The sequence below is a fragment of the Archocentrus centrarchus genome, chromosome 16 (assembly GCF_007364275.1).
Source record: "Archocentrus centrarchus isolate MPI-CPG fArcCen1 chromosome 16, fArcCen1, whole genome shotgun sequence".
Taxonomy (NCBI): domain Eukaryota; kingdom Metazoa; phylum Chordata; class Actinopteri; order Cichliformes; family Cichlidae; genus Archocentrus; species Archocentrus centrarchus.
This window is the reverse complement of record NC_044361.1, coordinates 10,333,799-10,348,703: the sequence shown is the minus strand read 5'-3', so window position 1 is coordinate 10,348,703 and position 14,905 is coordinate 10,333,799. Positions and strand designations below refer to the sequence as shown.

At 43.6% G+C, this 14,905-nt stretch overlaps 1 protein-coding gene across 1 annotated transcript in view; it reads left to right on the top strand.

Moving 5' to 3' along the window:
- The window catches only part of zfpm2a (zinc finger protein, FOG family member 2a), a 116,311-nt gene that overhangs the window by 17,249 nt on the left and 84,157 nt on the right, over positions 1–14,905 (top strand). Inside the window, exon 2 of the mRNA XM_030750874.1 lies at positions 13,412–13,570. Coding sequence (XP_030606734.1) covers positions 13,412–13,570 — 159 coding nt within the window. The remainder of the gene's footprint in view (positions 1–13,411; positions 13,571–14,905) is intronic.

Genomic DNA, 14,905 nt, shown 5'->3' with positions numbered 1-14,905 from the left:
TTTAAAGAAATAATCTGCTTTCAGCTCCGTGAACCCAGAGAAATCAATCAGTAAATTGTATTTTGTGAAATATTCTGCATGATGAAGTGATTGTGTTTTAATTTATTTCTCAATAAGCTTCGGCTTCACGGGTGTCAAATTCCCCTGGGAATTATTTAGATGATGTCGATTTTCAAGTATTTGCTCACTGCTGATTTAAAGTTATACTGTAAATAAAAGCACTAAACAGTAAATACCATCCAAACCAACGTGACCATATTGCCGATTGATTTTGGGACTTTGCTCTTTTTTTTTTTTTTCTAATCTCTTCCAACTTGACATTTGGAAAGTCAGAAATCAATTATGTCTCCTTCCCAAATGAAAGGCGGAAAAAACTAGTATATGACTTTAAAGTCAGCCTAGCTCGCCTTTGACACGGCACATTACAAAGGGAAAGGAAAATCACACTGCATACCTGATCCATAAAAAAAAAAAAAGCCTTTGAAATGGATTGCTGGGTGGGATCCAGTCTGGCACAAGTCATGGCATTGATGGCACAGCCCCTGGGCGCACGGATACTTGGCCTGGACAAGACGGTTGCTGGGACCATATCAGTGGGCACTGGCCCATCCTCTGGGAGCTCCTAAGCCATGCCGTCTGAAGAAGAACTGATGGGGTTGGCAGCACATATGGGCATGCTACGGGTTTTATTTCAGTCAAAAACAGCCCGATGTTATCGCCTTCAGTCACCAGTGCAGCAGTATCACCAAAGCTTGCGGAGTATTACAGGAAAAGGGAAACAAAAATCCTGCTGCAAATGAACTTGTAAACATAAACTTTTCCTTCTGTTCCACCTGCACCGCTTTTAAATCTCACGCACTTCTCAGGTGCTCGAATCTAATTGTGCACCGCCATTTCTATCTTCCGTATTGTGTTCAGGTGACAATTTGTTCCGGCTAATTGGAAAATGTTGCGTTGGCCATGCCTGCACCAAACATCAGCCTATCGTGAATGACACTGATGTGATAAACATGGATTCCACTGGCTGCCGCTGCTTTTCAAGCCAAGACAGGAAGTTGACAGCTGCAACAGTTTTCAGAAATAGTTAGTTGATAACCATCCACGGGGTAATGAAACTTCCACCTTTGATGAGAAGTTGAAACGAGACTGTTTCACTGTTGGCTTGGCAGAACATTAGACATGGCTGCAGGCAGGCAGGGGCCGGCGAGGGATCGAGCTGTTTTAATAGGGCTCATCCAGAGGTGACGAGAGCACTGCATGCACTGAACTGGAGGTGTGAGCCGGGGCTGCCAGTACATATCTTTTGTCTTTCATTATCTTTATTTCCTTATTATTTTAAATGGCCAGTGTGTGTGTGTTTTTTTTCCTCTCCACTAGAAGCTTTTTTGATATCCATTTAGATTGGGGCTTCATTAAAAAACCTCAGACAATGGAGTGACTTCTAATTAAGAAGCGCCGCATCTGGCCCCTGGCACCCTATCCCGTTGTTCCATCTATTTTGCTGGGGAGAATTCATTTGTTTCTTAATTAAGAAAAACACCAATAGCGTGAAAAATCTGCTTATGGTACCTGAATCCTAATTAGTTAAATAGTGAGGGGAAGGGGAAAACACATTCCAGTAGCCCTAGAAATGAACTCAGAGCTGATAAAAATGAACTAACTAGCCTTGCATAAATCGAAGCTGGGGAGAAAGTGTACCATCATTATGGCTAAGACAATATGCAAACTATCTTCAAAGAAATCAAATTGCCGGAATGTTTTCATTTGCATGTATTAACCATTAACATAATGAGGAGAAGTGACATTGGACCCGGATTGTGTGTCTGTTCGGATTGATAACTCTGCTGCATCTGCAAATAGTCTCCTCTGCAAAATTATGCTAGCAGTCAAATCAGTGTTGAACTGTGGAGGCAGAGAGGGAGAGTGATGGAGAGAGAGGGAGAGAAAGACAGAGACACACGAATGGAGAGAGGGGGGGAGAGAGGAGAGAGAGAGAGGAGAGTGGAGGCTTTTGCTTTTTTCGGTTTTATCAGGGAGCTCTGTGCAAACCTGCTGCAGTGTTGAATCGGAGCCATCATCCTCTGACAGCTATCCTTAAACAGGAAGGTGCTGCGAGTCATTGTCTCTGAGGCTCTGCGGAAAGCTGCTCTGTGTGTGTTTTCGTGTGTGTGTGTGTGTGTGTGTGTGTGTGTGTGTGTGTGTGTGTGTGTGTGTGTGTGTGTGTGTGTGTGTGTGTGTGTGTGTGTTTAGGGCATGGGAGGGGGGGGGACATGCCCATGTGGCTGCTAGCTAGAGACAGACCTCGAGTGGGCACACTTCACACTCCCACCCGCCCAAAAACCGGCTCATACATATCGGACACATGCATGCACACGCCTGCACACGGGGCCTCGTGCATACATGTGTCACCCCACCAACACCACTACCCCTACTTCCAAAACACACACACATCTGAGTGCTTCCAGGATACCAAAGGCTCACTTATCTTTCCCGTAAAGACTTACCATGTCCCACATTGGTGAGTTGGTGGGCACCCGGCCAAATCCACTGTGTGTTCCCCTACTGCAGGCGTCATGCAAAACACTGAACTGTCTTCAATATTCAAAATAATTTTTCCAACATGCTATTTCCCAGGATCAGCCTCTTAGGTCAAATTATTCAATTAAGTGTCTGTTTATTACTGATACCAAAGCTGGGTGGCGGTTCTACTTATCACCTTTTTTGCAGATTGGTGTTCTCGCAGAATACCACCATAAAGATTGCCTTGGCTGTAATTAAAATGGCACAGAGACAAATTTGGCGCAGGGCTAAGACATGGGGAAATGAAGGAGGTAGGGGGGAAATTGCAGGGGCTACGTTCTGTCATCCAGTGGAAAAAGTTGAGGATGTAAAGTAGCGAATTTATTGTCGGGGCACTACAGTGTGTTACAAAGGAGCAGGTAGAAAAGAGGAAGTGCAGCCTTGTGGTGGCGTTGTTGTCACCGCGGTGCGTTTGTGTGGAGAAAACGGTCAGGGAACGAGGCTGTTCTTTAGAGGGTCTGACTGAAGCAAGTAAACAGGAGTCGGTGATGGTTTGCATGGCAGAGCCGGTGCTGTTCAGACGTCCTAAACGCCAGCCGGGCTCGCATCCATCCGCAGGCCTGTGTGTTTGATGAGCTATTGGCAGGCTATGGGGACACGTGTTCCCGTGCCTCGTGGCAAACATACCTTTCACCGTCTTTGACTCCACCAGCCTGTGTGACTTCTCAGGGAAAAAATATGAAAGAAATCAAAGCGCCAATAAGCTGAGGGTGTTAAGCCAGAGAGGAAAAAAAAAAAAAAAGAAAAAGAAAAGAAAGACCTGAGCGACTTTGGATTTTGACAGAATCTTCATGTGCTCTCTGACAAAAATTTGCATTGTTATCGCAGATAACTGGTGATGTTTTTACTTGGTTGTACATTTTTGTGAAATATGTAAAACGTAAACCGAGCCTCTAACGATTCCCTTAATGACGCGGATCTTTGCTTTTCTCCCCCGAATCGCGTCTTAGCGGGCTTCTCAGTGCAGAATGTCTGATATCTGAATATTAAAAGGGAGTTTCAAGCTCATCTGCAAATGTGATTTGCACATATCACACTTCTGCAGTCGTCAAGCTGCTTCATCGCCAAGCTTCTGAGCAAAGAAGGCTGGGGAGGGGAGGGAGAAAAAAGAAAAAGAAAGATGCACATATGGGTTGCTATTGATGTATTCCATTTCTGACCTAATTTAAATCCCTGCCAACAAGCTCATATGCATACTGTACATTTGCTAAATTACAGAGTGTAAACCTTGCCTTCTCACAGAGACAGGTGTAAACATCGATGTTGTCATAATGCACCAGCGGTAAATATGATAATCATGCGATGCTGCAATAGAGCACAAAATAATTTGGACATCATTTTGATGCCTGATGGGCCCAGGGGAATGCCCTCCAGAACGAAGGTGGTCCATTGACATGCCATACACGCCAAGATATAATTATGGCTGCCTGTCTTTGTTCCTCCCAAGCTTCCTCTCAGAGCACTAGTAATTTGCTTGTGATATTTTGCTATTCTTTACGATTGAGTTATTCTCTGTGGACTTGAGTATTACACGGGTGTAAATGAAGATGCAAAGAACTTGCTCTCCTGCCAAATTCCAAAGTTGAGAAACTCTGAGTGCAATATCACGGCAGCCAAGCTGATGCCGATAGGAGGAAGTTATTCTGTAAAGCCTGATTTGAAATTTTATTTGGGATCCTGACACATGACGACTCCCGTTCCTTTCGATTTTGGGTGCCTGCTCTGAGTGTCATCTCTGGCTATCTGTGTGGGACTTTGCTGATAATAAGGGGCAATGCTAGAATATCTTTAGGGTATGCGGTGTGTCGAGCTGCGGTTTGTTGTCATGATAATCCCCTCATTTGTAATGTTGGGATCAGCAGGTTACGCCTCTCCACTTGCCTGCCATGTCAAGACTTGGGACTGGCGAGGTGGATTGTCATTTCTGAAGCAATATTTTGACAGCGCCTTCACTTTACTCGCATGCTGCGGCTCAAAGGTCAGAGCTGTGCCACTTCCATTTACTGTGTGCGAACACAATCCCTGAGGAGTGGAGCTCTCTACATCTCCCTCTGCCTCAGCCTCTCTCTCTCTCTCTCTCTCTCTTGCTCTCTGAGACTTGCACATAGTCATTCTTTCTGCCTCTCACCATTTAACTCACTTGTTTTAGGAGATAGATGTCAAGGCTAGTCCCACACAGGGCTTTATAGTGGGTCTAAAGCTCCCAAATTGAAGGGCAATTACAACTTATAAACCTTCATAATGGAGTAAATGGGAAAAGGCAGCTCTGTTCAGTTTACCTCACTGTGATGCCTGATTTCCCTTTCTGCCATCACTCCAATTAGTGTATTGTAAAGACAGCCACCTCTCCCTCAGTCAGTGCTGGTCTTGCCTGCCTCATATCACGCACCATGCTAGGTTTTTTTTTTTTTTTTTGTAAGAAACATAGTCTGGTGTGATTGTTGCAACTGCACAATGTCTCAATGGTGTAGCTGTCATCCATTTTCCTGTGTGCTCAGTGCCACTTCTCAGACACAGAGGCAGGTTATGTCAACCAAATAAGGCACTTGTCAGTAATACAAAAAGACATTGTTGCTGGTCCATTGTTACCTGCTCTGCCAGCTATCATATAGAAAGTGATGGAGTGACGGTGTTTTGGAGTGTGGTTGCGGCTCCAGAGCCCCGGGGGTATTATGGGTGTAAATCTCCCTCACACAGTTCTGCTCCAGGCCAAGGAGAGCATCATCATTAGCAGGAGCAGATGGAGGGGCTTCAGCACTGTTTTCCTCTCTCTTTGCTGTCGGACTGTACTGCTGGAATCCCGGTTTGATACAATGCAACGAGAGGATGGGAGCAACAGCCGAGCCCAGACAATAAATGATGAAATCCACATGAAATCAGATGAAAGCTACAGTGCACACATATACCCCAGGAGACTGATTTATCATTTATTTGTGAAGTGATGATAGTGGAGGTTTGGTTAAGTGCCGTTTCTGTGCACATGTTTGTGTTCTTTTATGTTGGTGGCAGGGCAGAATCATGTAAGATGGAGCTTTAGGACTGATGGTGATGCTAGTGATATAGAACAGAAAATTAATGTTAACTATTTTTGAAAAATCAAAACATATTTTATATTTTACAGTTGGAGGATTTGCAGCCTTTACCTACATCATAGCAAATGGAATATTTTGGAGTGTATGTTGCCACTTTGCCACTCAGTGAGACTTCTGCCACAATTCTATTGAATATAAAATTAAGTGACAAGTAAAATAAGCTTCAGAGAAATCCTATATGACATACGTGGAGTTGTAATACTGCTAATGTCCCTGTTTTAAATACTTTGGAATAAAAATCAAATTCAAACACTGTTAAAATATGTGAGGTCAAAGAAAGTTAGGGCCCTGTTCACGTCTTGATCCCTCCACTGGTGGTACGGGAAAGTTTAGCATTAAAATAAATCTGTAAATACACTGGATTGGACACGCGACTAGGGTCTGATAATTCACGAGAATCCAATATCAGCCCGATACAGTATAAGAGTTTAAGCCTGATTCCAAACAGCTAATCAGTGCAATCATTTATCAATGAGGAGTATTTATCTCCAGCAACCACTAGCTCCTCATTGATGCAGTAGTATTTCACAGTGTGCTAGAGGCCTACTATCCAGGGAGTGTGTGTGTGTGTGTGTGTGCGCGTGTGTGCGTGCGTGCATGCTGTCTGAAGCACTGGCAGAATCCTAATCTTCCAGCAAGAAGCTTCACATGGCCAGATCAAGAATTAGGAGGGAGGCAGAGTGGGGGAGGAAGGGGAGGAGGAAGAGGAAGAGGAGGAGGGGGGGAGAAAAAGCCCATCTCGGTCTGTGTTTTAAAGGACAGTGCTTTGAATGTCATTTGACAATTTCCTTTTAATTAGAACTAATTTACAGAAAGATGCCCACCAGCTAATCTTTACAGGATAATTAACTTCTATTTTCTTTACTTTTAATTAAAAAGTGGAAAAGATTTAGCTGATCCATAAAGAATTGTTCTTTTGAAATGTTCATCAGACTTCACACTTCTTTTGGCATTGGTAATATTTAGATCCTATCTGCTGCTCACAGCCTCCACTGAGTTATTGGAATGATTTTCTCCCCCTTATCCGAGGTATTAAGAAGTGGAACTATCAATAGTAGAAATAGGAACCAGAGGCAAATTAGAATTGAATTAATGAAGAATTTATTGCAAAAAGGACCCCACCCCCCACCCCCCCATGCTTCATAGCACTGGAATGAAATTGACATCTTAGATATATCCATTTCATAGAAATTCCTTGATGAGAAAATATTGTTTTATCTACAATTTTTTGATACAGTAATCATTTTTCTTTTTCTGAAGGCGCCCCATTAAATTCTTTGAAACGATGCTTGAGTGAAAGCTAATTGTTGCAGAGGCAGTTATAGCATTTAAAATATTGCTACAGTATTTTAGCCCCCGCGGGCTTGCAGGCCATTGAATGTGATGAATATGACGCTTTTCAGGTTAAACAACAGCATCTTATTAAGCACTTAAGACACAGTCAAGTGGACGGTGCGTCTACAGAATGAAAACTCCCCGAGTCTCATCAGAGCTGCTGGAGAAAAGTCTTTTCTTGCCACTGTTAGCACCTTCCAACAGACTTTACTTAGTGGAGATAAAGTGAGCCAATATGAGGTGAGCGTGCTGTAGACAGAGCCTCCACTCGTCTGCAGACGAGCCAATGGCTGAAGATGGATGCCCCCACTTAACCATGATAGCTCCCTGGAGGAGCCTCACTCAATGGCTTCATTAAAAGTGAACGTTCTAGTGAAAAGCTCGCTTATAAACCAGTAATTAAGACCACACATATTTTACCTGCTTTGTTTCAGCTGTCACATGCAGTGTACGGGCACATGGTTAACTTTTATTTCCTTATAAGTAACAGAATGACACTAATAAATCATTCAGCCAGAGAGGGAAGCAAGTGTGTAACAGGAAGGACTTAAATCCAGCACACTGGCCATTTTAACAGCATTTTAATCCCTTCGTTGCACCTAGAAAGCAAATGTTACCCTGCAAAAGAGGCATTAACTAAGCCCATATTACTTGGAAGACAAGCTCTGTGACTTTTATGGACCAAACGTTGTACCAGTGTCCACTTGGACGTGTGCGCGTCTCTCTGTAAGCTCTAGAGAGGCAAGTAAAGTCAGTAGAGTGAAGCAGGACCCAGCTAACTCCACAGAGAAACTGGCTGGCATCTGCTGAAGCCCTCGGGCACGCTCAGAGGTGCCTCCAGCATTTTAATGGCATAGTCAAATGCCAGCATGTTTTCATGCCATTCCAATTCAAATTCATTGGATAAAGAAGTAAGAGCATGTTATTCCCCTTCAACGGTCCAGACAGAAACACTGGGCGCAACAACACAGAACTTAGAAACTCTGCAAACATGCTGGGATCCAAAGCTGTGTCTGATTGGAATAAGATACTCAACTAGAATTATGTTAACGGTATTTGAGAAATGTGAGCAAAAAATACACCCTTCCCTTATAGAAATATGTTTTTTTTTTTTTTTTTTTTTCGTATTTTGCAGGATGTCACGAGAAATCCGTGGATGGTGATACTTTCCGAGCCGGTGGCTGCGCCTCGGTGTTGCTGCACAAAGCTTAAATGTAGAGCAATGCAAACTTAGTGAGCCATCTGAACGTGTGATGTCATCAGCTCACGTTCAAGCTGCCTTGTCATCTTTAGCTGCTGCCTCACAGAAGAGTGTGTGTTGTTCCTCAGTGTGTGTGTGTGTGTGTCATAGAAGGATGTGAATACATTCATCCACCCCCCCCCCCCCCCCCCCCCCCCACACACACACACACACCCCCTCACTTTACAATGAACCCAGCCTCCCTCCCTTTTTCACCACAATATCCAGATGAGCGTTGGTGCTGCGTTTTCAAGCAGTTTGTTGACTGTTGATTGTAAGTGCCCGAATTTAGGAAGGCAGCCATTTCTAATCACGAGAATTACACTGCTTAGCAACCGGAAAATCAAGTTAAACAATAGCAATGCTTATTCTTGGTCACAGACTGCGGCTCTGAGAACACATCAGTCTCCACTGAAGCTGTTCCACGCTCCTCCCAGCACACACACATTTACACACGAGCATCCGTTCACAGACAATATGCAAATGCTAATTTACTTTTGACTTGTGTTACAGCATTAGCTCCACATTTAGTTTGATCACAGAGTGTACAACTTGGGAAAAAAAAAAAAAAGCTCTGTTTTTGTAACATTTATGCTGTATTAAAAAAAAAAAAAAAACGATGTTTGAAATGAAGCATTCCTTTGAGGGTTCCTGTAGCATATGAAGCTATTAAGAGCTGCGTAAATGGTATCTATTTCATTACAGTGATCAAGGATTAAATTAGAGGCTTGAGCCCTGTAACATATACACTAAGTCTCCTCCAAGGCTGAGGGAGCCCTCTACTTCCCAAAGGTCATTAGAGCTGAGGAGAGAGGATGGCCCCCAGTCTCCCCTTGCCTCTCTCCACTTTCTCCTCCTTGTCTCCCTGTTCTCTCGCAACCTTCCCAACCTATCCTTCAAGACGAGACATAGCTGTGTTTTCTCTTTTCACACTTTGTTGTCGTTTCCTTTTCTCCAGCTGTGGGGGTAAACATAGGAATCTAAACCTACCTGGCCCAGCATTTGCAGCTCAAGGCAGAGTATATTTCCACAGTTCCTCCCACGCAAAAGTTTGCGTGTGTTCACCCGGAAGTGAGGAAGGCCTGGTATCAGTTTTGGCACAAAGGGCCAGTCACGAGGAGCAGAGTTGGCAGAGGTTGAGCTGTGTGGCCCTGTTGGATTTTAGGGCTGCATTATGCATTCATGTTTAGTCTCAGGTGCTACGTTTTATCCCCAGGCCAGCTTGGACACATTTTCAATGGACCTTTTGGATGAAAAACTGTATAGGTGGGAGCAAAAATGATTTCCATGCTTATAGAGATCTGCTGCTTTGTTCTGTCAGATTCAATTACCTCACCTCTAATTAGGGAGCTATAGAGGAGGCTGGGTTTGTGATCCACACATCACACTGTGGAGCCTGCTGATAATGTGAGGTATCGCTATCACAGCCTGGCCACAAGCTCCCCACATTGCGGATGCTTGAAAAAGCATGCCATGAAATTAGCAGTCACTCATACAGTTTTGCACATACACACACGTTTCTTCAGAGCTCTTCTTTCTTTTTCTTCTTTTTTTTTTTTAAAGTGTGAGCTTTGGAAGCAAGGTTGGCACATCTGTGTGTGTTTGTGTGTGTGTGTGTTTTTTTTTTCCCATTTTCTGTTTTAGTCCACTGAGGCACAGACTTGAGTACGGAGTATTTTCCTGAAAGATATGCTCATTCCACCACCTCTGTCTGTACTCCTCTGTTCCCCTTCCTCTGTGACTCATTAATCCTCTGTCCATCATATGGTCTCAGAGTATCACCCCATTTTATAGACTCAGTGGGGGCATTACCATATCCCTCTTCGGAGCTCCACTCCGCATGGCCGATCCCTATCAGATAGAGGCCATGCCATGAACAAAAGAGCCACTGTGATCAAGCTTGCATTCAGCTACCAATGTCTCTATTAGCACTGGCTGCTCCTGCTGCATGACTGTTTGAACAGGGCTGAGATTTCTCTCCCTGCACAGCAGAGGAAGAGTCTCGATGAATGCGGATGATACAGTTGAAGGTGGAGGGTGTGCATGTCAGGGCAGTGGAGGTGCAGGGATACCTGGACACTGACCCTGACTGAGAGGAAGTTGAGACAGAGTGAAGTCTCCTTAAAGATCCTCTTAAAAGTGGGCAGATAGCAGTGTTTGTGCTTGCTTGGATTACTTTGCAATCCAAGCCTTTGTCTAGAAACTCGAAAGTCTGCTCTGAAAGGCTGCCACACTTCAGGTTAGAGATAATTAGCGGAGGGCTTCAGCCGCTAATTATTTTAACGATTATTTTTAATGATAAACTAATTAACTGTTGAGTCGAGTGGTTCTCAGCCTGTTAGGGAGCCTTCTTGTAACCCGTCACCACGTGTTGAATATTTCCTGAGGAATAAACTTATTTATAGCTTCAAGTTTTCAGGAAAGAAATTGGATGCTCTGTCTGATCAAATGTTTCAAAACCCTCAAATGTTCAACTTAAAATGATATTTAAAAAAAGAGAAAATGGTGACATCTGAGAGAGTTTTGTTATTTTTATTGTATGAGGGACATTTTCTGATCAATCCCTCATTACAGTTAAGTCGCTTGGCTAATTAGTTCAACCGTACATGATTTTGTCTTTGTATAAAAAGTCACAGAAATTGGCTTTATCGCTGTAAAGTTAATCAGTTATAATGAGCGCACCATTTAAAGCCGATTGCGTTGTTTTTCCTGCAGCAAAAGCGAAATGCAGACACTTTCTCCGCGGTGTCATTGGCCATCTGAACTCCAGGGGAGGCTCGATAAGAGGGCGAAGCAGCCGACATTCCACTGGCCCAGTTCGTCAGCAGAGCCTATAGAAATGCACCAACAAGCGTGGGTCACACAGCGAATGTGACAGGATTTTAAACAGTACACAACTAAATATAGCAGGAACGCCACTATCAGAAAATGAGTTAGGAGTGTGCTGCTGGTCGTTTAGAAAGTCATTATTCTTATCATTGCTGTCTCTGAAATAATTTCAGGTCTCTCCATGCAATGAATACTGTATAATAAACTAAACATGTGAGACTGCGAGCAAACTTTGGTCATCTGCGTGGTCCCAAAGAAGTAGCCGTCGGACCCCCCCTTTAATGTCTCAGACTGGGTGTGATATTTCATTTTTCCATATTCAGTAAGGCCTCCAGTATCTCTATCAGCTTGAAAATGCTCCATTTAGTTACTATCTGTTAGAGTGGGGAAGTGAGATGCCCTTATTCTGAGTCTATTAAACCTCAATTCTATCTCATCTTATCTACCTAATCTTTGTGTTTTATTGACCATGAAGTTTATCTTTAATCTCCCTTTACCCTTATTATCACACAACACTGTAGGTCTATTTTCTGCGGCGCAACAGTGCTGCTGTATTTGCCAGCAACAGAGGAAGAATCGTTTAGTTGTACACACAGTTCTTATTCAGCTGTGTAATGGAATGTGTACAGACTGTGTGTATAGAAATGTATTTCCCCGCTTTCTTTCACACTGTCTTCAATTGCCTTGGCAGGAGCTTTTACCGCCAGTCATACAATCTCCCCTTGATATGGCGATATTTATCTCTCAGTATCATCTTAAATGATGGTAGACTCATCGAGTCACTTCACGCCTCACTTCACTCCTCGGCGAATCAGCAGAAGGCATCAGATAAGATCATAAAACTGTATCCTAATTTAAAAGCAGCACTCTGCCTCTGCAGTGTCTATTAGAGATCTGTGTGCTAATTCTTTTCATGTCTGGGGCTCCTGCAGATGTTGGCTTCTACAAAGGAGTAATTTATAAGACTAATGAAAAGAGCAAGCAGTTTGTGGACATCAGGGGGGTCTTTTATGAGACTCGTCGCAAGAAGAAAGAGAAACAGGAGAGGCACACCAGCCCCACTTTCTGAACTGAAATTATTGCTTTATTAAAGCTGAGGGGCTCACTCCTGCTACAATAGAACAAACACACTGAAAGGTGTCGAGAGGGTATAAGTGTGCTCTGTTTGAGCTCTAGGTTGATGCACGAGAGGCTGCAACTTAGCTCATGTGTGACAGACAGAAACAGAGGCAGCATCCACATCTAGCTGGCAGTGACAGCAGCACTTTTGATATGATTATTCACTTTAAAGGCAACTGAAGAAGGAGCAAGAAGGAGGTTTTTGTTTTGTTTTGGGGTTTTTCTTTTTTTCTCATAGGAATTATGCAGGTTTTTCTTGGAGTGCATCATTTCAAATATTAAACTAACCTTAAACTGGAAGGGTTCGGCGAGTCCTTTGCCTTCTCGTATGTCACGCGCAGACTTTGCAGGCATGTTTTGGTGGAAAGGGAGAGGTGTGCACAATGCACATTATCTTAATAACATTCAAATGCCGGGTGAGATGTTTTCAGAGCTAATACAATTCAGGTGGCAGTACAGTAATTCCATCAACACCCTTGATTGAAGCAAAAATGGTAATATGCAAATACCAAAAGAGATGTACAGCTACAAGCAAAACTCTGAAATCATTTAGATTTAAAGAAATAATATTGCACAGAGGGGGGAAAAAATTAATCACACGGAAAAGTGTCTCCTTTAAGATTGCACTGGTGTATTACCCGGAGGCATGGAATGTAAATGGAAAATCAACATTGTACCCTGTGATAAGGCTAACAAATTAATAAAAGTATTTTCTTTCCTCCTCCCATGCTGATGCCTGTATGAAAAGTCTGGAAAGGAACTTTTTTTTTCTCCCCCCCCCTCCCTGCCTCCATCTGCGTGAGGTTTTGTTTTGCAGGTAGCAGGATTAACATCAGCACTCACCTTGGCTGCATGTCAGCTTGTTTTTCTGAAAAAAGTCTCAAAGGGATTTTTTTTTTTTCAATAGGAATAATGGAAACACTGATGTGAAGCACTGTGGCAAAAATAATAGTGCTTATTGGGGTGGCTATATCTTTGCCTATATTGAATCTCTGAACATGTATACATGCAGCATATAGACCCATGCGGTGCTGTGCGGTGCTTTGAATCATGTCTGGATTTGTATTATTGCGACAAAAGAAACAAAGAGAGACACAAGATTTTTATTCCTGAAAGCCCCGAAGGATGTGATGAAATAGCTGAACATTTCCCTTGTGTGTGTGTGTGTGTGTGTGTGTGTGCGTGTCTGTGTACATATGTGTGCCTGTTCCCTCAGGTCCTCTGGAGGATGGCCTGGAGGAAGAGGAGGAGGAGTGTGTCTCCGAGGAGAATGAGCTCTTGGCCAAAGACGAGTTTTCGGTGGAGGAGAACTTCACCGCTGAGTTTGAGACTGAGAACATGAGCTGCGAAGACATGGAGTACTTCTGCAACAAAGGTGAGCATCCTTTACTTCGTCCAAACTCAAACTTCATAAGTGGGTTTCCGCACGCGGTGTTCAGTCATCTTTTTTAATGCCTAATATGAGACAATATGCTAAGCCACCCCTGTGCCAAGCATCAAAAATAAGTTAAGCTCCTGCCAATTGTGTCTAATAAAATTCCTCAACATGTTCAAATCAAACCTGGCAGAACTTGTGTCCGTCTGAGAATTTCTCCTGCATCACTGCCTCGAGTTGAGACTATCCATTTTGATATTTGATCCCAGCAATCCACCCAAGAGCAGTGGTTTGATCTGAGAGGGAGATGGCATCGGCGACACTGGCTCTCCCTCTGTGATAGTGCTGTGAAGGTGTGCTACGGTACACCAATGCACTGGAGAGCGTAGCACTTCCCTTTGAGCCGGCGCTAAAGCTCTGTGAGCACTCAGCAGCACCTGCTACTGCTCGGAGGTCCAGCACTATAAAAGCGCCTCAGCATCGCCAAATGCGCCCGAGTCCTCTTTGAACTCCAATTCAATTAGACCGCTTCTTTGTGTGTTTGTTTCATTTCGGTCACACCTTGCCATCACAGGAGCTAATTTGCGGTCTGCTTCAGGTTACAGTGTGAAGATGACAGACTTGCCCCCCCACCCCACCCCACCCCACCCCGAGCCTCCACCCACCCCCCCCTCCCCGCCTCTTCCTAGCCTCCGGTTGCGTGGCGTTCACTACCCCAGGTGTCCCCGCTCTTACTGGCGCACGGATGCCACAAATTTGACTTTTTAATGAAGAACCAATGCTTTGAATGTCTCTTCGTTCTCCTTTCAAAGGGGAATTTGTTTAGAATTATTTCTTCACACTTCTAAACTGATGTGCCTCGTGGGATTACATTATTGAAGAAAAATAAATCTTTCATGTTCCAGGTAGGCTATGCCCCGGTAATCGTATCAATAATGTTTTCCTTTTGTTCTCCGGGAAAAGTTGAACGGCACAATTGTTCAGAAATTGCAATTACCAGCAACGCCTCAGTTGCTTCACCCTTTGTCTCCTTCGTAATGTGTCCCCACTCAAACTTCAAAGTACAAGGCATATACTTCTAATAACCCAGTAGCTATGAAATAGATGGTGCAGTGCACATTGGTGGTTACAACAAGGGAAAAAAAAAAAAAAAAAAGTACAACTTCTGAAATTTTTCAAAGAACCTCGCCAGTGTCATTTGATATTCCCTTTGTTTATGGATAAAACCCATGCAGGAAGCTGGCTCTCAAATCTCCTTTCCATGTTTATGAATAAAGACAACACAAAATAGCAATCCATAATGTCAAACAGTACTTTTCCTGAGCACTGCTAATC